The sequence below is a fragment of the Ochotona princeps genome, chromosome X, assembly GCF_030435755.1.
Source record: "Ochotona princeps isolate mOchPri1 chromosome X, mOchPri1.hap1, whole genome shotgun sequence".
NCBI classification, from domain to species: domain Eukaryota; kingdom Metazoa; phylum Chordata; class Mammalia; order Lagomorpha; family Ochotonidae; genus Ochotona; species Ochotona princeps.
In genome coordinates this window covers 67749292-67777226 of record NC_080865.1, presented here as the reverse complement: position 1 = coordinate 67777226, position 27935 = coordinate 67749292, and the positions used below count along the sequence as shown (strand labels likewise).

General features: G+C 46.7%; 2 protein-coding genes across 2 annotated transcripts; both read right to left on the bottom strand.

Annotated features, from left to right (window-relative positions):
* Positions 1-698: 698 nt before the first annotated feature.
* On the bottom strand, positions 699-2135 carry TCEAL1 (transcription elongation factor A like 1). The gene is made up of 2 exons (XM_004590156.2): positions 2046-2135; positions 699-1281 (listed from the first exon to the last, which is right to left on the bottom strand). Exon 2 carries the CDS (start codon positions 1250-1252, stop codon positions 770-772), a length of 483 nt encoding a protein of 160 aa, XP_004590213.1. The 5' UTR covers positions 1253-1281; positions 2046-2135; the 3' UTR covers positions 699-769.
* Positions 2136-24536: 22401 nt separating this feature from the next.
* On the bottom strand, positions 24537-26994 carry LOC101522488 (transcription elongation factor A protein-like 3). Its single transcript, XM_058658655.1, has 3 exons — positions 26329-26994; positions 25750-25821; positions 24537-25411 (listed from the first exon to the last, which is right to left on the bottom strand). The coding sequence occupies exon 3, from the start codon at positions 25385-25387 to the stop codon at positions 24782-24784; it is 606 nt and encodes a 201-aa protein (XP_058514638.1). The 5' UTR covers positions 25388-25411; positions 25750-25821; positions 26329-26994; the 3' UTR covers positions 24537-24781.
* Between the last annotated feature and the right edge of the window lie 941 nt (positions 26995-27935).

The following is a 27935-nucleotide window of genomic DNA, read 5'->3' as shown; positions in this document are numbered from 1 at the left end:
AGAAAGCATCCCATACGTTTGTGGATTGGGGTCCATCAGCAGAAGACACAATTTACACATTTTTAAAATCTGATTTGCTTTCACAGCAGTATGCTAAGGAAGGTATTAAATGGGGTAAATGTATTAATTTTTGTTTACATTTCTGAGAGAGGCAGAGGAAACACGGGATTCACTTTTGCTTTTTAAAGTTCTGACAAGTATTTATTAAGTGCCACAGTTATAAGCTGATTAAATAATTTTCAAAATTGTTTTAGTTTTCATTATACTGTTCATCTTGAATAAACAGAATATGTTCACTTTGAACAAAATAAAAAATTCATATAGAGCAATTTTTAAGAATTAGAATCACTTATGTCACTACACACATGGCCACTGTTAAGTCTTTGAAGTACATACTTTTCACTTTTTCTCTGCATATTAATATATAAATATACTTTTTTTTTTTTTACAAAAATGGGTACTATATATAACTCTGGAAAATTCCTTTTTCTCACTTCACAGCATGTCATGTACATCTTCCATGCAAATGAGTGGAGTTTGGATTTCAGGGAGAAAAGAAAAACAATTTTATGCCAGTTAAGTAGCTGGATGCCTAAATAAAAATGCGCCAAAAAAACCCATGATGAAAGTTACAATTAGGAAGGTTGAGAAAGACATGTAAGAAAACACAACCAGAATGTTCCGGGGAGGGAGGGGGGTTGGCAGGGGAGGTGAGGTGGGGTATGGGGGCAACACTGTTCTCTCAGGCATTAATCGTAGGTAGAACACATTAAATGGGGTAGGGGCGGCTGCGTTTCGCCTTCCAATGCATGATCATCAATTTGTTCCTCACTCTTTTCATCTCTTCCATGTCGTCGGCCGCTTGGATCATCTCCTCGTTGCTTAGATTTCGGCCGTGTATGTCCCCTCTAAACTGTGGGCGAGAACGAGCCAGCCTTTCTTTGAAACTTCCTTCTTCGAGCTTGTGTTTGCCCACTCCACAGGGAGGCTGCTCCATGGGAGGGCGCTCCTCCAACAGGTCCTTGGCAGAAAGGCGCTCTTGCCGAGGACGCTCAGCACACAGCAGCAGCTCGGGCAGCAGCTCGGGCAGCAGCTCCTCGGGGAAGAACTCCTCCTCAGAGGACTGCTCCTCAGAAGACTGCTCCTCTTCGAGACCCGTCCTCTCGGGAGGGGGCTCCACAGGAGGCTCCTCCACTTCGGGCAGCGGCACGCTCGGCGCCAGTTCTTCCTTCGCTTGGCATGGTTTTTCCATGCTGAGAATTTTCTTCTCCGGTGGTTATTCTGAGGAAACGAAAAGGCAGAAGCAGTGTCAGGGTAACTGGAGCCACATAACCAGCTCAGCCAGGGTGGCTAGGGGCAGCGCCGCCCTGACTGGGCCCCACGATCTGCCGACGCTCGCTTCTCGATCACCCCTCCTTTCCCGCAAGGCCACCATTTTTCCCGGCACGCCTTGCGGCAGGCCGCTCCCGCAGTCCGAGGGGCGGGGCAGCGGGGCCCGGCGGAGCAGGCCGCGCCGTTTGGCTCTCCTCACTGGCAGCTGGGTCCAAGACCGCAGCCCAGCCCTTTCCGGACGCGGTGTATTCACAGATAACCCTTCCTCAAGATGTCCCGCACACCAGACGCCACACACACACACACACACACACACACACACACACACACACACCCCGGGTTTTGGGTGTTGCCGGCACCCCACCAGACTACACTCTCCTCTGAGACCCCCGTAGCCACGTTCGTCCTCCGCACTCCCACCTCCCCAGCCCACCAAGCTGGTCACTTTTACTCGGGCGAGAAATGGAAGCGAAGGGTTACTTAGAAACTATTTCCAAGGGTCTACACCTTCCTCCCAGGCGGGCTTCCTCTCATTTCCCAGCTACCACCCTCTTCCCCCTCCCCCCCCCCAAGACCACCATTTTCTGCACCAAAATGCGGGGGCGGGGCTGGAGCAGAGGGAGAGGCCTGAACGCTGCCATCCCTATCTGATTCCGGGGGAGGGATGCAAGGCAGCACACGAAAGCCGATTTGAGAGGATCGAGAGAACTTACTTCCTTCTGCTCTCCCTCTCGAGCAAAGGGTAATAAGACGGTATCTGGACAGGCAGAGAGGACCAGGACGAGAGGGACTTGGGCAGACACAGGCGCCTGGTCACGTGAGGGCTGCGCGTCACTGCCGAGCTCGGATCCCCTCTTAGCACTTTGACCGGTGGCGACTGTGCGCAGCAACCTGCTTGAATCTGACCCTCAACACACACAGCGCTGCTTCTCACCTCTTCGTATTTGCTTTTTTCTGCTTGCCAGGGACCGGCGACGACTGTGCGCAGCAACCTGCTTGAATCTGAACCTCAACACACCTCTTTGTATTTGCTTTTTCTGCTTGCCAGGGAAGTCAGCATCTAAGACTGACTGCATCTTCCTCTCCGCCTCTTCCCCTGATGCCACGTTTCCCCCCTCCCTCCTGTCCCCAGCCATTGAACACTCCAGATTGCCCCTGCAGTTCCAGTCTGGCACTGAAATTTGACTTTTGTTGCTTTCCCAAATCAAAATTATATTCTTACATCCCAGTACTCCCAGTTTTAATCCAAATCTTTAACTCCATCATTTCCACTTAGGATCAATTGATATGTTCTCAGCTTTTGTCACTTTTCATTAGGAGACAATCATTCCTTGACATACTATTTTGGTTTTGTTTGTTTTTGAACCCTCAGATCTATGTTACAAATGGAAACTCCTGTCTGAATTACTAGTCATTCAGTTATAGACTTGTAGAAGAAATTAAGTTTATAAAGCTAAGCTTACAAACTTTACAAATGAGAAAACATTAATATTCATAAACCAAAACTATATTTATTCATGTATAAATAATTCAAAAATCTTTTTAAAAGATTTATTTATTTATTTGAAGGAGAGAGATCTTCCATTGACTTATTCAATCCCCCGATGGCCACAAGAGCCACAGCTCAGCCTGGGAGCCAAGAGCTTATTCCAGGTCGCTTTCTTGGCATGTGTGTTGCAGTAGCTCAAGCAAGGACCACCCTCCTTGCTTTTCCAGGCACAATAGCAGGGAGCCATATCAGAGGTGGAGGAGCTGGGACTTTAATAGGTGCCCATATGCGATGTCAGTACTGCAGGAAGCACGTTTATTTACTATGCCAAAGAACTGGCAGGAAATCTTATGTATTATACACAATGAGAAACTCCCTGAGGAAAACAAAGCATGACATTTCTCTTCTTCTTGCTGTCTCATTATGTCATGCTCATTCTCGCCTTTTGGTAGAGTCATATATGTATGTATGTATGTATGTATGTATATGTGTACATGTAAGTAAATGTATATATACATTACTAGTTCATATATACAATCATTTGATAGCTATTAATAAAGAAAAAACATTTTATTGGGCTTCTAAATCCTTATCTCATCACCTCTTGGTGCTTCTGGGTAAGAAAATTTATATTAATTCATGAAATCGTGAATTCATGAAATCACAGTTACTGGTCCTCAAAAATGACTGCAGCCAAGTGAGCATTCAGTATTAAAATTGTGCTAATATTGTTGATCACACACTGAGTAGCAGAATTAAAATCATAGTAACATATTCACATATTATTGCAAATACTTTGTATTTGTATAGCTAACCGTGTTTTATGATCTTCAACTTCATGCCTGCAGCTTATCTACTTTCCTCAGCCTAGATGCTATTTTCTCATGCAGGATTCTGTTTCTTCCAGAGAAATCACCTCTATTCTCTGTGTGCTTTATATTTTCAGGAAAGATGGCCATCAAATTCTGTGAGCATCCTGGAGTTGTTCTTGTTGTAAAGAGATTTATTTATTTTTATTTGACAGGCAGAGTTAAAGAAGGAGAAGCATAGACAGACTTCCACCTGCTGGTTCACTCCCTAAATGGCTGCTTGTCCAGAGCTGGGCCTGTCCAAAGCCTGGAGCTTCTTTTTTTATGTTTATAATTTTTTATAGTAAGTTTATTTTTGGTGATGTTTACATAGTTAAGGATGCATGCCCATGTGGATCACTGATTAGGGTGGGGAGGATCAAGGAATAGGGGAAAGTGGATGAGACAGCTGTTTCCAATCTTTTTTATTTTTCATGCATGTTGGGGAAAATGGGGAGAGAATAGGAGAGGGCTGCTCCCAGCAGCCCAACTGCATCACTAGCCTGGGATGAGGGACAGCCACCTGATATCATGCCACGGTCCTCAATGTGGAGCATGTTCCAAGGGTACTGCTAAAGTAGTTCTCATAGTTCTGAGATGCTGTTGATGTCATGGCTCCAACAATGAGGAAATCCATCCAAGGTCCATTGGCTGACAGGCTACCTCAGAGTTTCAATTCGCCCAGATACTTGCTGTCAAAGCTTGTCTAGGAGAGCCCTCCATGGTACTAGACATCCTCTGCATGCCTCAGTGAACTAGTTGTCATGTCCCCCTTGTGCATCTGGGCATGCTGTCCACTCTGCCATCTTGAATAACTGAGGAGGCTTAGTTCTGACACATGCCACTGTCATATCACAGATCCCATAATTTTCCCTGTAGATGGAGTTTTGAATCTAGTAGTTTAGACTATGTCTGCTGGTATGGCCACATCTGCCCCCCACATATCTTTAAAAAGAAAAAAATGTAACTATACTGGCACACTGGTATAATTAACACAAATTTGGCATTAACTAAGCCCAGGATGCCCGCCAGCTATTAGCTGCTTTTCTCCCAGCAGTGTAACACTTGCCTAGGTACAATCAACCTAGACAGTTGGGTCCAGGAGCTTCTTCTGGGTCTCCCATGTGGGTACAGGGTCCCAAGGCTTTATGCCATCTTCTGCTTTCCCAGGCCATAAACAGGGAGCTGGATTGAAAGTGGAGCCACTGGAACTTGAACCAGTATCCATGTGGGAGCCAGCATTACAGGTGGAGTGTTATGTCACAGCACTTGCCTTGGTTGTTGGTTTTTATTTTGTAAGTAAGTCCAAGGTATTTAAATAAGATCCCAAACAGAAATTCATATGTGAAAATTCTCATGTTAAGAAATTTTTTGTTACTTTTCTCTGGCATCTCATTTACTTACATGTTGAGATAGTAGGGAGACAAATACTACTTTAACTGTCTTTCCCATAACTTTTACTATACTTTTCAGCTTTTCTGTGATGTGTGTCATTAAGTAATATGTTTCACTTTAAAAAAATTCTCTAAGCATTGGTTTCTTTTTCATATGGCTTCTTTCATAGAGAAATACAATTTTGTCTATTTCTTTACTTTTACCCTCACAACCAGTGATGGAAAACTCAGTATTCTAAGACATCCTGTCAAAATATCAGATAGTTTTAATCATTCAGAATTTTTTTTTCTTGGAAAGACAGATTTACAGAGAAGAGGAGAGAGAGAAATAACTGTCCGCTGCTTAACTCTGCAGGTGACTGCAACAGCTGGAGCTGAGCCAATCTGAAGCCAGGAACCAGGAGATTCTTCCAGGTGTCCCACAGGGGTGCAGGATCCCAAGGCTTTGGGCCATTGTCTGCTGCTTTCCCAGACCACAAGCAGGGAGCTGGATAGGAAGTGGAGCAGCTGGGATATGAACCAGTGCCCATTTGGGATCCTGGCACATGTAAGTTGAGGATTTAACCACTGAGCCTTTGCATTGGGCCCAACTCAGATGTTTTAAATTGATTAATTTGTGGTCTGTTCAGTTGAAATCAACCTCCCAGTTATTTACTCACAAGATATTGTGGGCATAGAATCCTCAATATAAAATCATGAACATGCCTTTTACCCTTGAAAGCTTCAAGCTGCCAGGATTTTTTCCCTGCTCATCTGTGAGACATACTGGGCAATGTGCTTAACTTTTTTGTGACTCTGCTCCCTCATCTACAGCATTGGAGGCAGTAGTAGTACCTGCATCGGAGGATTGCTTAGAGGAGTTAATGAGTCAATATATGTAGAGGACTTGGAGTAGTGCCTAGCACAAAGCACTCTGTAAGCAGTAATTGTAATAATAATATGACATAGTACTAGCAATAATACTAATTACCATTCTCTTGACATTATTTAAACACTTTATAACAGGCACTGCAGTAGGTTTTTTCAGTATGCTATTTCATGTTACCTTTATAAATTTATGATCTCACCAAGATTTTTTTTTTTTAGGTTTAACTTACCCCCCCCATCACTTCATCTATTTTTGATGTGACATATTTTTTCAAGGTCACTCCTTATACTACATGTTCTTGAATTTATAATTTCCTCTGAACATACTGAATGTTGTATCCAATACAGAATGAAGTCATATTATTAACCATTTAGTAGGCACTGTGCATCTACAGATGCAACCTAAAATTGTAGTAGACTTTATGAATGACAGACCACACAGGGTGAATCTGGTTTAAGTTGTTTTCAGTGGAGAATCCCCAAATGTGTTTCATGCATCCAACTGGTAATGTGTTTGTGTAAATCATTTAAACCTGATAATCCAAGCATAGAAGCTTCTCTTTTTTTCTGGGTTAAATGCTATTTTGTTGGATTCATGCCCTCATTGCTCTTATCTTGATTCTCGGGTGCAGTATAATTCAGCTACAATGTATTAATTGAAAGCATGCTACTAGTACTGAGTAGGATAAGATAGTCAAGCTCAGGAAATATAGAGGGAAATCTCAGCAGAGAGTTCTGACTCCCAGGGAAAAACTTCCTTTTGTTCATTGTGTTTTTTTGGGTAAGAGTATGCCCTTTTCGTCTAGTTCCTTGCTTGTCATTTTTCAGGGCCACATCTCAGGAATGTGATCCCTTGCCTTGTGCTGCTTATGTGAAACACAATTATTCTGGAGAGTTCCCAAACCAATAGCAATTAAGCTTTGTTGAGAACTTGACAAATGTAGGGGTAGACTTCACAGATTCGAGGAAATACAGTGGGACAAAATGAACGAAGTTGGTCTTCATACGATTCACACATCCTTAGCTTTGCTCAGAACAGCAAGAAAAGGGGCTCTGAGAAAAGGTGGGGCAGCAACCCAGGCTGCTGGAAACACACAGGGACAGGAAAGGCAGGGGCAGACCCTGGCTGAAGAGAGATGGTGCAGAACCATGCTGGGGGCTGGGCAGGACTCAAGCTGTCACTCACTGGGGATCCTGGAGGCAGGAGTCTGCTAGCCCTCTCTGCGCCTCTAATTAATGTTCTCCCCTACAAGCAGAGTGGGTGGCTGGAGCACTCTTAATGGTTCCATTTGAGCTCTCTTCCAGCCCCAAGATGTAACTGCATGCTGCCCCACCATGCAAAGGAAGGGTTCATCCTGGCACACGGTGTGGCCTGAGCAGGGATATCCCGCCCCCTGTGGCTGCTGCTGCTTGTCCTGAGATACAGAGAAGCACAGAGCACAGAACTTGCGCCTGTTATCCTTCCCTGCTGGGCTCCAATACCTGTATGAAAATGCTGGCCCTTCGTCTCAGGGACTCTTTACAAATAACCAATTTGCACCCTGAGGTCTAGTGTACAGGGACAGGGCTGGCTATGTAATTTGAGGGATCCAATGTAAAATAACAATGCAAGACTTCTTGTTCAAAAACCAAGAAAAAACTATCACTCATGGTACTGAAATAGGAAGCTTTTCTCTTTGTCAACTGTCAATTTTTTGTTTCCTTGAAAAACAATATATTTTTAGGAAAGTTTTAGATTTCTAGAAAAAATAATGAGAGCTCTCTATATCCTACACATTTTACCTATTATTAGTATGTTAGTATCATGTGTTTGTTACAATTATTGAACCAATATTATACATTAACTAAACTCCATGCTGTCCAAATGGACTTTCTGTCTCCTAAATGAACTTACTCTGTTCCAAGATTCGATGATAGTTGTCTCCTTAGGCTCCTTGTTGCTGTAGCAGTTTCTCAGACTTTGCTTTTGATGACCATTCTGAGTACTGGGTCAAGAATTTTGCAGAATGTTCCTGTATGATGATCAGTCTTATTTTTTGTCCTGGTTAGATTGGTGTTAATGGATTTAGGGAAGATGACCACAGCAATAGTATACTGTTGCATGACAATATATCAAGACTGTAGGCTATTAATATGAGTAATGACTGTTGATATTGACTAAGACATGGTGCTTTTTAGGTCCTATTAAATGTCATTCTAAGAAAAGCAAAATCAAAATGTGAAGTTATTAGAATGAGTTATACAGTTCATATTTATATTGTATAATTCCAGCTTTAAATGTAAAGATAAAAGTTTTTGACTTAAATACAGAGTCACACAATTCTTATTTTATTTTATTTTTTTAATTATTTATTATTTAACTTCAGTAATTACATTGTATTATGTGACACAGTTACATAGATACTTGGGTTCTCCCCACCCCTCCCCAAACCCTCCCACCATGGTGGATTCCTCCACCTTATTGCATAACCACAGCTCAAGTTCAGTTGAGATTTCCCCATTGCAAGCGTATACCAAACATAGAGTCCAGCATTTATTGTCCCGTCAAGTTCAACGGTTTCTTAGGTACACAATTCTTATTTTATATTTTAGAACTTACACATATATGTGTATTTTTTTTCTTTTGATGGAATGGTCTAGAAACACTGTACAAAACCAATCAACTGTTTTTGTTCTTTTAAAACTTTTTAAAAGATAATTTATTTAGCTTTTTTATTTGAAGGGCAATTTACAGAGACAAAGACAGAGAGAAAGGCTTCCATTTACTAGTTCATTCCCCAAATGCCCATAATGGACAGAGCTGAGCTGATCCAAAGCCAGGAGCCAGGAGCCAGGAGCTTTCTCCAAGTCTCCCACTGTGGTGCAGAGTCCCAAGGCTTTGGACCATCCTCTATTGCTTTCCCAGGCCAGCAGCAGGGAGCTGGTTGCAAAGTGGAGCCTCTGGCACGTGAACTGGTGCCGACATGGAGTCCTGGTCCTTGCAAGGTGAGGATTTAGCCACTGAACCATCGTGCAGTGTCCAAACCTTGCCAAATTCTTAAGCATCATTAGCCCACTGTAATTCTTTGATTATGGGGAATAAGAAACACTACATTTAACTAGGGCAGCAAAAATGGGAGACATGGGGAAGGCACAGTGTTATAATAGGCTAATCCTTAGCTTGCAGTGCTGGCATTCCATGTGGGTGCTGGTTCGAATCCAGGTGCTCCACTTCTGATCTAGCTGCTTGCTAATGGCCTGGGAAAATAGCAGAGGACATCCCAAGTGCTTGAGTCCCTGCACCCATGTGGGAGATTCAGAAGTTCCTAGCTCCTGGCTTCAGTTGCAGCCATTTGGAGAGTAAGCAAATAGATGGACGGAAGATCTCTCTGTCTCTTCTCTCTGTAAATCTGCCTTTCCAAAAAAAAAGTAAATCTTTTTTAGAAAAGGAAGATTAAAAAAATTGGAGACACATATATTGTCTAACTTTTCATCTTTTCCTTACAGTATGTGTCCTCATTACTGAGGTTTTCTAGGAAGTCTCAAAATTAGATATGAATATCATCAATCATATGATATTGTTCTTTTTCAAGACTATTTAGAGGTGCCAGCATTGTAGTACAGCAGGTTAGGCACAACACTAGTTTCCCACATGGAACTGGTTTGAGTCCTGGGTGCTTTGTTTCTCATTCTGTATAGGTTATGAGACTCTTCTGGCTACACATATGCACACTTACACACTTCTGGGATCTTTGCATTGTTTTTAAAGGTATATTTGTTTGTTTGAAAGACAGAGTTACAGAGAGAGGGCTACACAGAGAAGGAAAGAGGCTTTCTGTCTGCTGGTTCAATCACCAGATGACCATGATAGCTGGACTCCTCCAGGCTGAAGCCAAGAGGCAGGAGCTTCATCTGTGTTTCCAGTGTGGGTGTCAGGGGAACCCAAGTACTTGGACCATCTTCTGCTGCCTTCTCAGAATCATTAACAGGGAGCTGGATCACAGGCAGAGCAGCTGGCATACACAGTGCTCATATGAGATGCTAGTGTGGCAGGCAGTGGCTTAACTTGCCACATTGCTGGCGCTATCCTACTGATATCTTAATTGGAATTATACTGAATATTCTGATAAACCTAGGGAGAAAATGCCACTTTGACAACATTAAATCCTTTTACATGTGACCTTGGTATCATTCTTCATTTATGTAGGTCTTCCATAATTACTGCCAGTGATTTGAGGATATGAATATTCACATATTCCTTAAAATTTTTTTCCCAAATTATTCTGTATTTGTTGATACAATTGCAAATAGTGCTTACAATTTTGGTCATCTAGTAGTTTATTTAAATAGAAGGTATATACTTGATTTTCTAAGATTTATTTTTTGAAGTGAAGAGTTACAGGGAAAGGGAGAAATAGAGAGACATATCTTTCATCTTCAGAATCATTCTGCAAACAGTCATAACATCCAGGATTGGGCCAGGTCAAAGCCAGCAGCCAGTAGCTTTTCCCTGGCCTCCACCATGAGTAAAGGGACCCAAGAACTTGGATGATCCTCCACTGCTTTCCCAGGTCATTAACCAGGGAGCTTCTGGGAAATGGAGCACTGTGACTTGAATGGGATGCCTTTGTTGCACACAGCAACTTAATTTCCTACACCATGTATGAACAGTTTTGTTTCTTCCAGTCCCATCTACATGCCCTTTTTACACTAACCAGGATTTCTAGTACCTTGTTGTATAATAGCTGTGAGCAGACAACCTGTTTAGCCTCTGATTACAGCAGCAAAGCATTCAGTCTGACATTCCTAAGTATAATGTCAGCTGTAGTTTTTCCACAGCTGAAATTTCCTTGCCAGTCATAATTTCCTGAGAAATTTGGTCATAATGAGTATTGTCTTTTTTTAAATTTTTTTTAAAGATTTATTCATTTTATTACAGCCAGATATACACAGAGGAGGAGAGACAGAGAGGAAGATCTTCCATCCGATGTTTCACTCCCCAAGTGAGCCACAACGGCCAGTGCGCGCCAATCCGATGCCGGGACCAGGAACCTCTTCCAGGTCTCCCACGCGGGTGCAGGGTCCCAATGCATTGGGCCGTCCTCAACTGCTTTCCCAGGCCACAGGCAGGGAGCTGGATGGGAAGTGGAGCTGCCGGGATTAGAACCGGCGCCCATATGGGATCCCAGGGCGTCCAAGGTGAGGACTTTTAGCCGCTAGGCCACGCCGCCGGGCCCTAGTATTGTCTTTTTTTTAATCAAATGATTATTTTGTATGTTTTCAGGTGGTTATATTTGTCTCCTTTATGATATTAATATATTGAATTATGTCAGCATTCAAATGTTCAGCTGGTTTTGCACTTATGAAATTAATCTTGGTTGCAGTAAATAATAGTTGTTATGTATTATTGGATTCAATTTTGTAAAGAATTTTTGCCAAGGTGCCAGCAGGGTGGCATAAAGCTAATCCTCAGCCTATGGCACCAGCATCCCATATGGGTGTTTGTGTTCCTGCTGCTCCACTTCTGATCCAGCTCGCCTGGGAAAGCAGGCAATAGCTCATTTCCTTGGGCCCTCGCACTCACGTGGGAGACTTAGAGGAAGTTAGTGGCTCCTAGCCTCTGATCAGCCCAGGTCTGAATGTTGATGCCATTTGCGGAGTAACCCAGTGTGGATGGGAAGATTGCTCTTTCTCTCTCTCTGTAAAACTAAATTTCTTTTTTTTCAAGTAAAGTAAATTTTTAAAAAAGAATTTTGCTGCTATACTCATGAGGTATACAGATTTCTTATCTTAATGATTTATTTATTTATTTGATTGACAGAGTGATAGAGAGATGAAGAGAAAAATCTTCCATGCTTTGGTTCACTCCTAACGTGATCCTGAGTCAGGCTAAAGCCAGGATCCAGGAACTCCTTCTAAGTTTCCCACAGGGATGGCTGGAACACAAATACTTGAGCCATCATTTGCTGTTTCCCAGGATCATTATCACAGAGCAGAATCAGAAGCAGGGCAGCCAGGACCTGATCTGGCGCCCAGCATGCCTATGTGGAATGCGGGTGTCAGAAGTAGTGGCGTAACTTGTTTTGTCACAATGTCCAGTCCAAGCATACAGATTTTTTTAATGGAATCAAGGCGATTTTGGACCCGTTTTATACAGAGAAGAATTTCCTCTACTTTCTAAGAGGATAAAATTTTGTATGACTTTTTAATTGTTTTATCCTTAAGTACTTGTTAGAATTCACTAGTGGAAACATCTGAGCCTGGAGTTTTCGTGGAAGGTTTTAATACCAAAGAATTTTTTTGTTTTTTGGTTTTTACTGATATGGGCAGTGGCATGCAGGGTCTGGCTTGTTCTAACTAGTGGGAGTTGGATTATTACCATCTCTTAACCAAATCCACATTTAGTGATGACACATTAATAGATCGAAATGGGCTGTGATTTACACAATAGAAATTAGATATCCTATGAATCAGGGTTCCTTTTATGGCTCAACATCTTTATTTTCTTCCAGAAACTTAGCAGTTAAACACCATTCTAAGTTTTTTTTATGTATTTCTTAAGTGAGTTTTATAATTCGTGTCTTTAAAGAATTTTGAACACTGTGTTATCAAGTGTGTTGGGGTAAAGATGTTCACAATATTTCCATGCTCTCCTTTAGATGTTTGGGGAATCTGTAATGATGACCTTTTTATTCTTTTTTAAGAGCTTGATTAGGATATCATTCAGATAACGTGCAGTTCAGCTTATGAAAACAGATATGCAAGGGGACTACAAAAAGTACAGAAAAATGGCATTAAAATACAAAGATGTAAATATTATTTCTTAACATAAATTACATGAAGTTCAAGATGCTTTTTTTAAAAGATTTTATGTATTTTTATTGCAAAGGCAGATCTACAGAGAGAAGGAGATACAGAAAGATCATCCATCTGCTAGTTCACTCTCCAAGTGGCTGCAATGGCTAGAGCTGAGCCAATCTGAAGCCTGGAGCCAGGAGCTTCCTCTGTGTCTCTCACGTGGGTACAGGGTCCCACGGCTTTGGGTCATCCTCGACTGCTTTCCCAGGCCACAAGCAGGGAGATGGATGGGAAGTGGAGCAACCAAGACAGGAGCCAGCACCCATATGGAATCCTGGCACAGGTAAGGTGAGGATTTAGCTACTACGTTATCAGGCCAGACCCTCAAGATGCTTGTATAAGTTATATCAAGCCGGTCTAACCCTGAAGAACTGAGGGCCCTTAATCATGTCAACCCATTTTCTTTTACAGTATTAACTGAAGAAAAGTAGATGGCATTTAAATATTTTTTTAATTTATTTTATTTATTTAAAAGGCAGAGTTTCAGTGAGAGAGAGGAAGAGATTTTCCATTGGTTGGTGTACTTCACAAATGGCTGCAGGGGCCAGGGCTTGGCCAGGTAGAAGGCAGGAGTCAGGAGCTTCATCCCGGCCTCCTATCTGGGTGCAGGGGCCCAAGCACAGGAGCCCTCCTCTGCTGCTCTCCCAGGCATATAAGCAGGGAGTTGGATCAGAAGCAAAGCAGCCAGAACTCAAGATGGTGCCCAACTGCCTGCCCCCTTAAAGTTTGTTTTTTTTTTTAATTAGGATACATGAAGTCAGAAGGAGCGAAACCAGGACTTTAAGGATGCCTACTGTTTTCTCATCAAGGCTATTAGAAAATTGCCTTCAGTGAGAGAAATGAGCAGGAACCTTGTCATGCTGAAGAAGGACTCTGATGAATGTTTTATAGGCATTTTTATGCAAGAGTCATAAACATGGCAACAGTTGTTATCGTGTGTCGGCCCTCTGGCAAGTCAACAGCCGAAATGATTTGCTCATCCCAAAAAAGCAGTTGCTGTGAACTTTGTTCCTGATCCGGCTGTTTTTGCTTTGACTGAGCCATTTCTACCTCTTGGTAACAATCATTTGCATTGGGACTGGGGTGATAGCCTAGTGGCTAAAGTCCTGGGGCCTTGCATACACCAGGATCCCAAATGTGACCTAGTTCGTATCCGGCTGCTCCACTTCCCATACAGCTCTCTGGCCTGGGAAAGCAGTAGAGGATGACCCAAAGCCTTTGGAATTTGTACCCGCACAGGAAACCCAGAAGTAGTTTCTGGGTCCTGGTTCCTGGCTCCAGATCAGCTCAGCTCTGGCCATTGCAGCCACTTGGGGAGCGAACCAGTGGATGGGAGATCTTTCTGTCTCTCTTTCTCTCTGTAAATCTGACTCCCCCCCCCAAAAAAATCTTTAAAAAATAATATTATAAAGCAGTTTTTGTGCCTGGCGCATAGCCTAGTAGCTAAATCCTTGCCTTGTAATTGCTGGGATCCCATATGGGCACCAGTTTGTGTCCTGGCTGTTCCACTTCACTTCCCTTCCAGCTCCCTGCCTCTGGCCTAAGAAAGTCATGGAGGACAGCCCAAAGCCTTGGGATCCTGCACCTGAGTGGGGACCAGGAAGAAGCTCCAGGCTTCTGGCTTCAGATTGGCTCAGCTCTGGCTGTTGCAACCGCTTGGGGAGTGAACAAATAGATGGAAGATCTCTGTCTCTCCTTTCTGTAAATTTACCTTTCCAATAAAAAGAAATAAATCTTGAAAAAGTGAAACAGTTGTTTGCATTGTACTATATCTTCAAGATCATACATTAAAATCGTTTACTTCCTGTTGAAATTCCTCTAGGAAATGTTTCAAAATCTTGATCCCCACCAGGTTAAAATTTCATCAGCATCTCTGCTCTTGTCTTCAGCTATCTGGATGGAACAGTTTTGGCTCTCATTAACTGAAAGTTTTATTCTGCTTTAATTCAGTGAAAATGTTACCTAGGACAAGTTTCTATTCTCATCCTAACATTATTTCTGTTTTTAAAATATTTAATTATTTTTTTATTTATTTGCAGAGAGAGGAGAGAGAGTGAAAGGGAATCTGCCACCCGCTGATCCACAGCTCAGATGCTTGCAACAGCTGGGGCAGCATCAGGCCAAAGCCAGGAGACTAGAATGCAACAGATGGCTTAATCCAGGAGCCCTAAATGAAACAGGTGGCTTAACCCATAGTACCATAACACACTCTCCTGAAGCTTATATATATATGTGTGTGTGTATATATATATATAAACAAATATATCTTTATATAAATAAATATTCATATTTATAGGTATATATATTTGAGATTTTTTTATTTGGGTTAGTATTAGGGTAGTGTTCATTTTTCATCTATTTTTGAAGAGTAGACTCTTTCTTTAAATTCTTGGTAGAAGGGATAGCATTGTGGCCCAGTGAGTTAAGCTGCTACTGGCAATGCCAGCATCCCATATGAGCTCTATTTTGAGTCCTGGCTGCCTTACTTCTGATCTAGTTATCTGCCAGATGGAGTTGCAGGCTCCTGGCTTTTACCTGGCCCAACCCTGACCTTTGGGCCATTTGGGGAGTGAATCAGCAGATGAAAGATCTCTCTTTGTCTCTCCTTCACTGTAACTCCAATTTTCAAATCAGTTAATTATTTAAAACAAAGTTTGTTAGAATAAACCATAAATCTGTGCCTGGATTTTCTCTCTCTCTCTCTCTCTCTCTGTTGTAGCTCTGCCCAGTCTGGTCTGCCCCCATCCCAATTCACGATCTCTCCAGTGGGAATGGTAATCCATAAGGGGAGTCCTTCACATTCCCCCTACCAGCTTTTCCCCCTCCCTTCCACCCTGGGTCTTGCGCTTGCTGGTTTGGTGCCTCGGCCTGGTCTGGCATGGCTGCCTCACCTCAGCTTTTGCCAGTGGGTGCTGTAGCCTGGCCTGGTCCGACCCACCCCCAATTCCAGCTCAGGTTGGTGGGGGCTACAGCCTAGCCCAGCCAGCTGGCACTGAGTCCAAGCCCTCGTGTGTACTGGTGTGTGTTGCGACCAAACCCGGCCTGACCCACACTCCATTCTTGTGCTTGGATTCACCAGTGGGTGATGTGAACTGGCCCTGCCTGGTTTGCCCCTGACCTGTGCCATATGTATGCCACTGGGTACCATTCCCTGGCCTGTTCTGGGCTGCTCCCTATTGTGGTTCTTGCGCTCACCTTCATAGACTGTGTCCTGACAGGGAAGTTTCCCAGGTTCCTCCATCAGAACCTCTCCCAATGCCAGATCTCATGCACACGGGTGGGTCCATGGGCCAGCCCTACTCAGTCCACCTTCTGACCTAGCAGGAACAATGACCTTTCCTGACTGGTCTTCAACCCATTCAGGTTATTGTTGAGTGTTACAGCCTAGTCTAGCCTAGTCCACACGCAGACACAGCTCACACCTGACTCAGCAGGGGCAAAAACCTAACCTAGCCCATCCTACACCTACCCTGTCCTCATGAGCATCAGTAGGTGCTGGAGTCTATCCCAGTCCAGCGCACTCAGCCCCAGTCCACACTTGTGCCAAGGTACATTGCAGCCAGAACGCAGCTTCCATTCCAGCCCCGTGCTTACCAGTGGGAACCCCAACCCAGCCAAGGCTTCCTCCTAGCTCCCCAACCAGGTCTATTCCCAGCTATAGATCTTGCAAGTGGCAGTGGTTGCTCTGAACCGAGCTTGGCCTAGTCCCCTCACCTGTCAGGACCTTTGCCTTTGGATGCGGTAGCCTGGCTTGACCCAGCCTACCCCAAGTCCCACAACTTTCTGGCAGGTGCTGGAACCTGGCCCTGCTCAGTCTGCTCACATCACAGACTCATGCAAACTGGTAGGTGAGACAGCCTAGATAAGCTTGACCTATGCTCCAGCCTGGTTTCTGCTCTTGCTGGTGAGGTAAGTTTGGCTCAGCCCTGCCCTGTCCGGCCCCCTCCAAAACTAACCCACACATTAGCCAACAGTTGGAATTACCCTGCTCAGGCAGCCCAAAACCCAGGCCTGAAAAACGTGCTTACCAGTGGGAGCTGTGACCCCCCAATAGGTTCCCCAAGTTCCCAGGTTCCCCCACTTGGCCCACTCCCTGAACCAGGGCTCACATGCTCCAGCAGGTGCTAGGTCCTTTCCTAGCATAGCCTGCCACTCCATCTTGGCCTTTGGATGAGCTGGAGGATGTTGTGGCCCTGCCCACCTCACACCCTGTGGTAGGATGCACTTGCGGTGCTGCAGCCTAGACATGCCCATCTTGTTTCCAGTCCCAGCACCCGTGTGTGTCGGCTGATTCCACGGTCACTCCTAACTCAGTCCATCACCACCCCAACTCCTGTTTTTAAAGATTTATTTATTTTTTTTGCAATATCAGATATACAGAGAGGAGGAGAGACAGAGAGGGTGATCTTCTATCCTATGATTCACTCCCCAAGTGACCTCAATGGCTGGTGCTGCGCCGATTTGAAGCCAGGGCCAGGAACTTCCTCCAGGTCTCCCAAAAGGGTGCAGAGTCCCAAGGCTTTCCCAGGCCATCCTCATCTGCTTTCCCAGGCCACAAGCAGGGAGCTGAATGGGAAGTGGGGCTGCTGGAATTAGAACCGGTGCCCATATGGGATCACGGCATGGTCAAGGCAAGGACTTTAGCTACTAGACCACTGCGCCCATATGGCATCTCAGCATGTGCCAGGTGAGGATTTAAGCTACTGGGCCATCATGCTGGGCCCACCAAATGATCTTGAAGAAGAAATCTCAATGCCTCATTATCTCTTTCCAAACTTACTAAAGAGTAAGTTATCAAGGCAATGGGATACTAGCATAAGGATGACCATATAGATGAATAAACCATCACAGAAGGTGGCTGGGAACTCGCATTTACTTTTAACATATTGGTTACTCATTACTATGTCAATTAATTCCATAATGATGTAAATTTTTGCTGATGGTATGTTGGAGCTTTCAATTGACTGGGATGATACTCTGCTGGCTCTGTCTTCAGACCAGAGAGGGTATACCTAAGAAGCCGTTGAACTTGACTGGACAATAAGATGCTGGACTCTATGTTTGGTATATGCTTGCAATGGGGGAATCTCAACTGAACTTGAGCTGTGGTTATGCAACAAGGTGGAGGAATCCACCATGGTGGGAGGGTTTGGGGAGGGGTGGGAGAACCCAAGTATCTATGTAACTGTGTCACATAATACAATGTAATTAATGAAGTTAAATAATAAATAATTAAAAAAAAACCATTACCAATCTGGAACTAAGCCCTTATATTTATGGCTAATGAATTTCCAATAAATGTTTCACAGTTCAATAGGAAAAGAATAGTTGTTTTTAAGTTTTATTTATTTTTGTTGGATTTACAAAGTGAAGGAGAGATGGAGAGACCGCTGGTTCACTCCCCAAGTGGTCACAACAGCCAGAGCTGAGCCAATCTGAAGCCAGGAGCCTGGAGCTTCTTCAGGGTCTCCCATACAGGTGCAGGGTCCCAAGGCTTTGAACCATCCTCTACTGCTTTCTTAGGCACAACTTCAGCCTTTGCAGCCATTTAAGGTGTGAATCAGCAGATGGAAGTTTCTCTCTTTGTCACTCCTGCTCATTGTAAACTTGCTTTCAAACAAATATACATATTCAATTGTTTTTGTCTAAGGAAAAAGTATTGCCCGTCCATGGTGGAAGAATTTCACTGTTATCAACTTTCCCTCTGAAAATGCTACATTAGGGACTTGACATTGGCCTCTGTTTCTGGCCATTCTAAACTCACCTGTCACATTATCAAATCATAATGGGTAAGGAAAGTCAGTATTGTCAAGGTCGTGGATGATTCCTTCTTCTATAGTTCCTTTGTAAATGGATCCATTGAGACTCAACTGGCCAATCCTCCAACTTGAAGTGCAAGCATTCCATATGGGGGGTACTTGTTCATACTCTGGCTGCTCCATTTCTAACCCAGCTTCCTGTTTATGATTTGGGAAAGCAGAGGAGAATGGCCTAAGTCCTTGGGAACCTGTACTCATGTGGAAAACCCCGAAGAGGCTCCTGGCTTAGGATAGTCTCAGCTCTAGCTGTTGTAGCCACTTGGGGAGTGAATCAGTGAATGGAAGATATTTAGCTCTTTGTCTCTCCTCTCTGTAAATCTGCCTTTCCAATAAAAATAAATAAATCTTTAGAAAAATGGACCCATTGAGAGCCAACATTGGTTAGTGGAGTGGGGAGGGAGAATGAATGTTACCTACAGAAAATTAGTTTTTCCTACCAATTATTGAGAATTTCCTGTAGTGGATATCAGATGAACGCATTCATTAGCTAAACAAATTCTGTCTGTGTGGGTACTAGAATACTGCATTTCATTTATAAGCTTCCCAGGTGGTCTTCTAATATATTTTGAAAAGAACTCTTTGATACAAAGTTAAATTGTCTTTTTAAAAAAAGATTTATTTTATTTTATTGGAAAGGCAGATGTACAGAGAGGAGGAGAGACAGAGAGGAAGATCTTCTGTCTGATGATTCACTCCACAAGTGGCCGCAATGGTGGCCGGTGCTGTGCCGATCCAAAGCAAGGAGCCAGGAACTTCTTTCCAGGTCTCCCATGCAGGTGCAGGGTCCCAAGGCTTTCCCAGACCGTCCTCGACTGCTTTCCCAGGCCACAAGCAAGGAGCTGGATGGGAAGTGGAGCTGCCGGGATTAGAACCGGCGCTCATATAGGATCCCGGTGCATTCAAGGCGAGGACCTTAACCATTACGCCATCGTGCCAGGCCCAAATTGGTCTCATGAGCTGAATTTAGGGACAATTGCTTCTTATTTATTTATTTATTTATTTATTTATTTTAATTGTATTAGTGATGATCTTTACATAGTTGATCAGGGTTGGAAAGGTTGAGGATCAGGGGATAGTGGGTGAGACCCTTGTTTACATATTTTCTTCTTCTTCCTGTATATGAGGGGTGAGGGGAATACAAGAGAAGAAACCATGCCCACCTTCCCAACCACCTCATTACCCTGGGGATTGGGGAACTGCCACCTGATGTCATTCCAAGTTCCCCATTGTGGAGCATTTTCTGAAGGTTCTGTTCATGTGTTTTTGATGGTTCTGAGATGCTGCTGATATTACTGCTCCACGGATGAAAAAATCTTTTCGAGGTCAATTAGCTGCCATAGTCCACCTCTGAGTCTCCACTGGCCCAGATATTTGCTGTCATGGTTCACTGGGGCAGTTGATCAATTTGTTCTGCCCTCCATCCTCAGCAAGCCAGTGGATGCTGTGGCCCAGTTCAACCTTGCCCAACACATGCTCAGCTCTCAGGTACCACAGAGGGAGCTGCAGCTCAGTCAGAGCGACCCCCACAGGACTGGTCTCCCAGCTCTGGTTGCTGTGCCTGCCAGCATGTGCAGTGGACTGACCCAGTTTGCCCCACATCCTACTGAGATCTCGTATACATCATTGGGCATTGAAGCCTAACTCAACCCAACTGAATCCACCTTCCAGACCACACTCATGCCAGTGGGTACCACCGCCTGTCCAGCCAGGCCCGCCCCCAGTCCTGGTTCTCATGCTCACCAGTGGGAGTTGCAACCCATCAGAGAGAAGCCCACAACTTCCCCACTGGACCTACTCCCCGCTCCAAATCTCACAGTATCCATGTGGTTTTATGGTCTAGCTTGACAACACTTGCCAGCTGATACTGCGGCAAAGCCCAACCCACCTGCCCTTATTCTGGTTCATGCCTGTACCAGTGGATACAGTTGGCTACCCCAGCCTGGCTCTACCCCAACCCAGTTCACATGTAGGCCAATAGGTGTTGTAGCCCTGGTCTGTCCCCAGTTCCACGCTCTCCCGCTCAGCAGCATGAATGGTGGCCCATCATTGGAGTCCCCACTACTCCCCTACCAGCCTCAATGCCTTGTTCCAGTCATGCCTGTGCTAGTGGGTGCTACAGCTCAGTCTGGCATAGCCCATGTCACCTCTGTGCTTGCCGGTGGGTGCTGTAACCTGGCCTGGTCTGGTCTGCTCCCATATCAACTCATGCTGGTTGGAGCTGCCACGCAACCCAGTGCAGTCAACCCCCAGTCCCAATCCTAATGTAAACTGGCTAGTGATGTGGCCAGACTCAGCCCATCCTGCACCCCATCTGGGTTCTCAGATCTGCCAGTGGGTGTTATGAACTGTCCCAGCCTGGCCCACCCCCATACCTGAGCCACACCTTTGCTGGCAGGTACTGTAACCTGGTCTGCTCTGGGCTGCTCCTTGCTTTGATTCGTATGCTTACCAGCAGGGACTACATCCTGACAAAGGAGTTCCCCAACTCCTCTATGGGGTCTCCTCTTAGTGGCAGATCTCACGCACACCTGTGGGTCCTTGGTCCTACTAGTCCACCTCCTGTCCTGGCAGGAGCAGTAGCCTTGCCAAAGTAGCCTATATCTGATTGAGCTAGCCAGAATCCACAAACTGGTCCATATCTAATCCGGTTCTTACTATTGGGCGCTACAGCCCAGCCACACATAGTCCATGCCCTGACACAGCTGTCATGTAGACCTGGGGGAGCGGAATCCTCACAAACTTGTTTTACACCCACTCTGGCTCTCACAAACACCAATGGATGCTGGAGTCTAGTCCAATCTGGTATGCCCCAGAGACTGTCCATGCCCATGCTGAGGGACACTGCAGCCATATTCAATCCAGACCACCCCCATTCTTGCTCTCATGCTCACCAGTGGGAACCACAACCTAGCTGGGGTGGCCCCTAATGTCCCCAATCAGGCCTGTTCCCAGCCCCAGATCTTCTGCATGCCAGTGGTTGCTCTGACCTAGCTCTGCATAGATCATTCCCTATCTTGTCCTTTGCCATTGGATGCTGTAGCCTGGCTTGTCCTGGCCCGTACCTAGTCCCAACTCTCACTGGTGAGTGCTACAGCCTAGTCATGCTCAGTCTGCTCCCATCCATGATGCATGCAAACCAGCAGATGTGCTAGCTTAGCCATGTGTGCCCCACATTCCAGCCTGGCTCCTGCACTTGCCACTGAGCTAAGGTTGGCCTGGTCCTGCCCAGTCCATCCCCTTCCAAAATCACCCTACATGTATGTGGACACTTGGATCTACCCTCCTGGTATGACCAACACCTAGGCTTGAGTTCCATGCTCATGAGCTAGATCGATGGCCCATCAGGGGAGCTCCCATAGTTCCCCCACTAGACCTACCCCCAGATCCACAGCTCACCTATGCCAGTGGGTACTAGGCCCTTACCGGTTCATAGGCTACCCCCCTCCATCCTGCATATGTATGAGTGGTGGATGTTGTGGCCCGGCTGCCTCACCACCATATTCTTGGGTGTATATGTGGGTGCTGCAGCCTGGATCAATCCAGCCTGTACCCAACCCTGCCTGTACAAAACCCCAGTACCCATGAGTGTTGGTGCTTCTATGGTCATGCCTAGCTCAGCCTGTTACCACCCTCAGCTCCAAGCGAACCAAATAAGATTGCAGTTCAAAGGGGTGGACCCACATATCCGCCACAGAATCTGCCCCCAGACTCAGTTCTTTTGTGTGCTGGTTAGTGCCATAACCCAGCCTAGCATTATCGGTCCCCTGTTTTGACTCTCATTGACAAGTACTGTGATCTAGCCCTGCCAGGTAGGCCCCCAGCCCTAGCTTTAGTGTGCCACAGTGAGTGGTATTCAGCACTAACTACCCCAGTTCTGCTATCCCTCTAGGGTTGCTGTGTCAGTCTGAACCCTAAAAGTCCATGTGTTCCCCCCTCAAGATGCCACCTGGCCTGAGCCCTGCCACTTGGAAGCTCAGAGGCAGGGCTAGCCTGCGCACTCTGGCTCTGAGCAGCCTTCAGACTGATTGGCTCAGGACTCCCTCCAGGCCCAAGTCACATCCAGAGACAATTGGACCCACCCAGCTCCAAGCCTGTGGCTGGCCAAGAGTCCTCGGCCTCCTGCCTGGAGCCCTGCTGCTTGGGAGCTCTCCCATATTTATTTTGAACATCAAGTTTTATTTGCTGTAAGTGAAATCTGATACACTGGACCAAAATCTCATGGCTCCAGACTTAATCATAATTCTAAGTGTATATATCAGGTATCCTGTGAAGGATATCAAGGTAAATAAGGAATACACTTGATTTTGAAAAGGAACATACTGGGACTAAATGAAAGTGCCCACTACTGAGTATTTTAGTACTATTACCTTTTTCAGTTTGAAGTAGAAAGGGATTTTCCAGCCTGAAACTTAACCTTGTAACCCTCTGAAATTATGGAGAATATCTTGGTTCTACATAATGGAACTTTTAGAATGTTTTTCTTTTTTTCTTTTAAAAGATTTATTTATTTTAACTGAAAAGGCAGATCAGATTTACAGAGAGGAGAGACAGAGAAAGATCTTTCATCCTCTGGTTCACTCCCCAAATGACTGCAACGGCCAGAGCTGTGTCAGGAGTCAGGTCAGTTGAGGCAGATCAGGAGCCAGGAACTTCCTCCAGGTCTCCCACGTGGGTACAGGGTCCCAGGGCTTTGGGCTGTCCTCTACTGCTTTCCCAGGCCACAGCAGGGAGCTGGATGGAACATGGGGCATCCGGGACATGAACTGGCATTCACATGGGATCCCAGCGCTTGCAAGGTGGGGATTTAGTCATTGAGTAATCGTGCCTGGCCCCAGAATGTTTTTCTTAAAACTCACATGAACAAAAGTGTTAGCATGTAGATATGGTTTCCCTGGGGCACTGGATAGCATATTCATTTCCAATCACAATTCATTGCATAGTCAATGCAATATTCTCAAGACATAGCCCCGAGGAGACCCAAGATACTATAGCAAATACCAAATAAGCTAACAATGTTAGTACTTACTTTGCTAAGAACTATGTGGTATAGAGGGTCCAAGCAACTTTGGAGCACCACCATCTATGGTTGGGAGTTATTATTTCCTTATATATCCCTATAAGTGTTGAATAGGAGCTTTTGCCCTTTGAGACCTGCAAAAGAACGTTGTCACCATAAGAACCCCATTGTTTCAGTGGCTGTCACCAAAGAGTCGTTACAGGGCTCAGGAGGAGTACCCAGTATATGTGGTTGTATCAAGAGGTGGATAGGACCCTTTTTTTTTTTATAACTGCTTGTGGATGTTCCTGGGCACAGTTCTCACCACCTTCCAGCCTTGCCATGGGTGTCAGGGAAGGGATCATCATGCTACTACTGATAAACCCACATGCTCACTACCTTATCTGATCCCTTGGAAAGTTCCATGAGCAAATATAGTCTGCCTCTCACAGATGACAAGACTGAGTCTTTGAATAACAGATCTGTTAGAAGCCTGGCTGATCCTCTAGCTTCTTAAGTGCCTTCATTGAACTCACAAGCTCACTGAACAGTTTAATTGCTTATCATGTATTATTCTCTGGTTTTAGGTTTGCTTTAATTATCACAACAAACATAATCCACATCTTTTATGAAAAGGTGGAGAAGAATAAGCAAAGGAAAGAAAGGGAATCAAATGGAAGAGCGAGAGGATGAGGACTGGGGAGGCTGCAGGATAAGCAGGCAGCTCTGCTCACTAACCTTGCTACACCTGCCAAGATATGGGAATGCCCTTCTCCCCACCCCTGGCAAATCAGTGGCACGCAGGGGCCCAACCGGCAGTTGGTGGAACTCTTTTTTGAGTACTGGAGAACGCCTCTCAGTCACCATTCACAAGGTGCGCTACTTTTCATGGTGCAAACATTGAGGGTTTTCTCAGTGCAAAATTGCAGTGTGTCCACCTTCATGCATAAATTACACTATAAAGACGGGCTGTTAGCACATCAGCGATTCTGCAAACGTTTTTATTATTATGTTACAAGGTACATGCGCAAGGGTGCAGATCCTCTACCAAAAGGCAGGCGCTGCAGTTGGATGAAAGGCTTTGCTGATCGGAAGTGCGACACCTAAAGCGAAGCATCTGCTTAAGGTTGAAGCCAGGGAAAGTAGGGCTGGTAGCATTCTCAGTGGAGAGCGCAGAACAGAACTCCAGGCCTCTGGCGCTACAGGTAGGGGACGTCGTGCAAGCCCCTCTGGCCCCTCCCTCCGCCCCGCACGCCCCTCACGCCCCGTTGGCCCCGGGGGGTGAAGGGATCCTGAACCTCTCTAGGCACCCAGTGGAAACCGCCCATTTTCTGCTTTTTCCGCAGCTCCTCCTGCGCCCTGGACACGTCGGCGCACTCGCTCAGCATCTCCTCGCTGCTGGTATGCCGGTCCTGGAAGTCCTCCTGGCACTCCCTGGGGGAGTCGTCCGTGCCCCGGTCCGTTTTCCGTTTGGCTTTGCGGGGCACGTAGTCTTCGGCCGGGCGCTTCTCAGCGGCGCGCCGCTCGCTCTCGGGCGGCGCCGCGGGGGCTGCGGGCTGGCCCTGGGTAGGGGGCTGGCCCGCCCCGGACGCCCGGCCCTGCTTCTCAGGCTGGCCCTCCTGGACTGCTCGGCCCTCAGCGCCCGGTGCGCCCTCGTCCCCTAGCTGTCTCTCGCCCTTGCCCTTCTCCTCCTCCTCCCACTTGGCTTCCTCGTCGGACTTGTCTTCATCTTCAGGCTCCACTTCATCTGCAGGCTGCCCCTCGTTTTCCAGTGGTCCCTCGTTTTTATGGCGGGCTGTTTCCATGTCCAGATGCCCCCTTCTCCTGGGCTGAGGGCAGTGGCAGAGGGGAGGAGACAACGAAACACAGGGGAGACTCAGGAGGTGGGGACACACACAGCAGGTGCACATCCAACTTGCTTGCATCCCGCCCCCTGGGGTGGGGGAGTCCTCCAGGTGTGCCCTCTGCCCACTCCTTGCCCCTCATGTCTGAGCCAACAGTTGCCTGACAGGCTCTACCACCTGCTCCACTCCGGTTTTAGCAGGGCAGGGTGCCTAAATGGTGGAGAAGAGGGGCCTGGGGCGGCGGGGCTCGCTTTAGGCCCAGACAATGCCCTGAAAGCCAGCGACCCTTCTGGGTCCCCGCCAGGCCTCCCCTTGCCACTGACCTGCAGGGGGTCCTCACTGGTTGCTCCTGCGCTCCGGCTTCAAGAGGTACTGGGAACCAATGACGCGCAGACCTGCAGGCAGGGCACAGGGGCAGGGGCTACGCGCTCCGTGGCCTCGTGAGGCCTCGGTCCTGGGCAGAATCAGGGCCTCCTCACCCTATGCCTCCCTCCTCTGCCTCCCCCGCACCCCAGCCGCCATTTCTCTCCAGGCCGCGGGAGACAAACCAGGATGCTGGCCCAGCTCCGGGTGGCGCCGGTGCCTCCTCTGCAGGCAGCCGCCTGCGCCACCGCTCACTTCTCGCTCAGGTCGGTGCGTCTTCAGAGGCGCAGAGGCTGCGGGATCTCGTCCGCAGGATGCCTGCGTTTCATTGTCGCACTGCGGGACTCCCCCCTCCCCAGCCTGCCGCCAGGGGCGGGGGCGAGAAGGCTGCTGCCCTGGCGATAAGGGCCCCCGCCCCCATGCCACTTGCTCTGTCGCCCCCTCCTCCCGACGTCCAGATCTTTCGTTGGTCAGGGATCCCACTGCTGCCACCTGCAACCGTGTCCCAGGTCCGCGCCAGTGGTGGGCTCCACACTGACCTGCGGGCACGCGGGACAGGCCTGCACCTCCTCGGGGGCTTGCGCCACTCGCCCCACAGCCAGAGCAGCTCCGCTAGCAGATTCTGGCGGGCGCTGGGCACTGGACCGCAGGGCAGGCGGTTGCGGGGGCTGGTGCCCACGTCGGCGCCCAGCCCGTCACGTGAGCGTCGCGTCACCCTAGCTCGCCCCCCATCCCCGCCCCACTTGACCCACCTCACAGTCCCCACCTCACAGGAAGTGGATGCGGACGGTGGCAGCGTGTTGTAAGGGTAAGGGGCGTCACCTAGAACTCAAGGGGAGGCTTTCTGATCCCAGGTGCTTAACCTAGCCCATCTCCCAGAATCTTAGACGCCCATTGTTGCCACACATCACAACTGAACCAAGACAGTCCCGGACTTTGTCTAGTGCCCTCAACTCCTGAACTGCACAGCTTACTTTCTCACCCAGCTCTGCCCTACTTTGGAGCCCTGGCGTAGTGTTACCGAGGAAACTATTTGTATACCAATTTGAATTCTGGAGGATTTAGCCTGAGTTTATCTGGCTGGTAGAGCGAGTCCATCTACCTCCATAATGTGTAAAAAATTATTTATTTTTATTTAAAGATTTACAGAGAGAAGGAGAGACAGAGAGAAACATCTTCCATCCACTGATTCATTCCCCAAGTGGCCACAACAGCCAGAGCTGAGCCGATCTGAAGCCAGGAGCCCAGAGCTTCTTCAGGGTCTCCCACACAGGTGCAGGGTCCCAAGGCTTTGGGCCATCTCCCACTGCTTTCCCAGGCCAGAGGCAGGGAGCTGGAAGGGAAGTGGAGTAGCTGGGATACTAACCAGGTCCCATATGGGATCCTGGCGCATGCAAACCAAGAAGTTCAGCCACTAGGCTACTGGGCCAGGGCCAGTTCTTTCTTTTTTTTTTTTTAAGGTTTATTTTATTGAAGGGCAGATACAGATCGAGAGAGAGAGAGAGAGAGAGAGAGAGAATTCCATCTGATACTTCACTTCCCAGATGGCCCCAATGGCCAGAACTGAGCCAATCCAAAGCCAGGAGCCTCTTCCAGGTCTCCCATGTGGGGACAGGAGCACTGACTTTGATCATCATGTGCTTTTCTTTTCTTTCTTTCTTTTTTTTTTTAAGATTTATTCATTTTATTACAGCCAGATATACACAGAGGAGGAGAGACAGAGAGGAAGATCTTCCGTCTGATGATTCACTCCCCAAGTGAGCCGCAATGGCTGGTGCGCGCCGATCCGAACCTGGGAACCTGGAACCTCTTCTGGGTCTCCCACGCGGGTACAGGGTCCCAAAGCTTTGGGCCATCCTTGACTGCTTTCCCAGGCCACAAGCAGGGAGCTGGATGGGAAGTGGAGCTGCCGGGATTAGAACCGGCGCCCATGTGGGATCCCGGGGCTTTCAAAGCGAGGACTTTAGCCGCTAGGCCACGCCGCTGGGCCCCATCATGTGCTTTTCGAAGCCATTAGCAAGGGGCTAGAACAGAAGTGGAATAGCAGGTACATGAACTGGCGCCCATATAGGATGTCAGTGCCACAGGGCTGGGCCTAACCATAGTTTGTTTTCAATTTTCTTCTATGTGCTACGTGATAATTTTT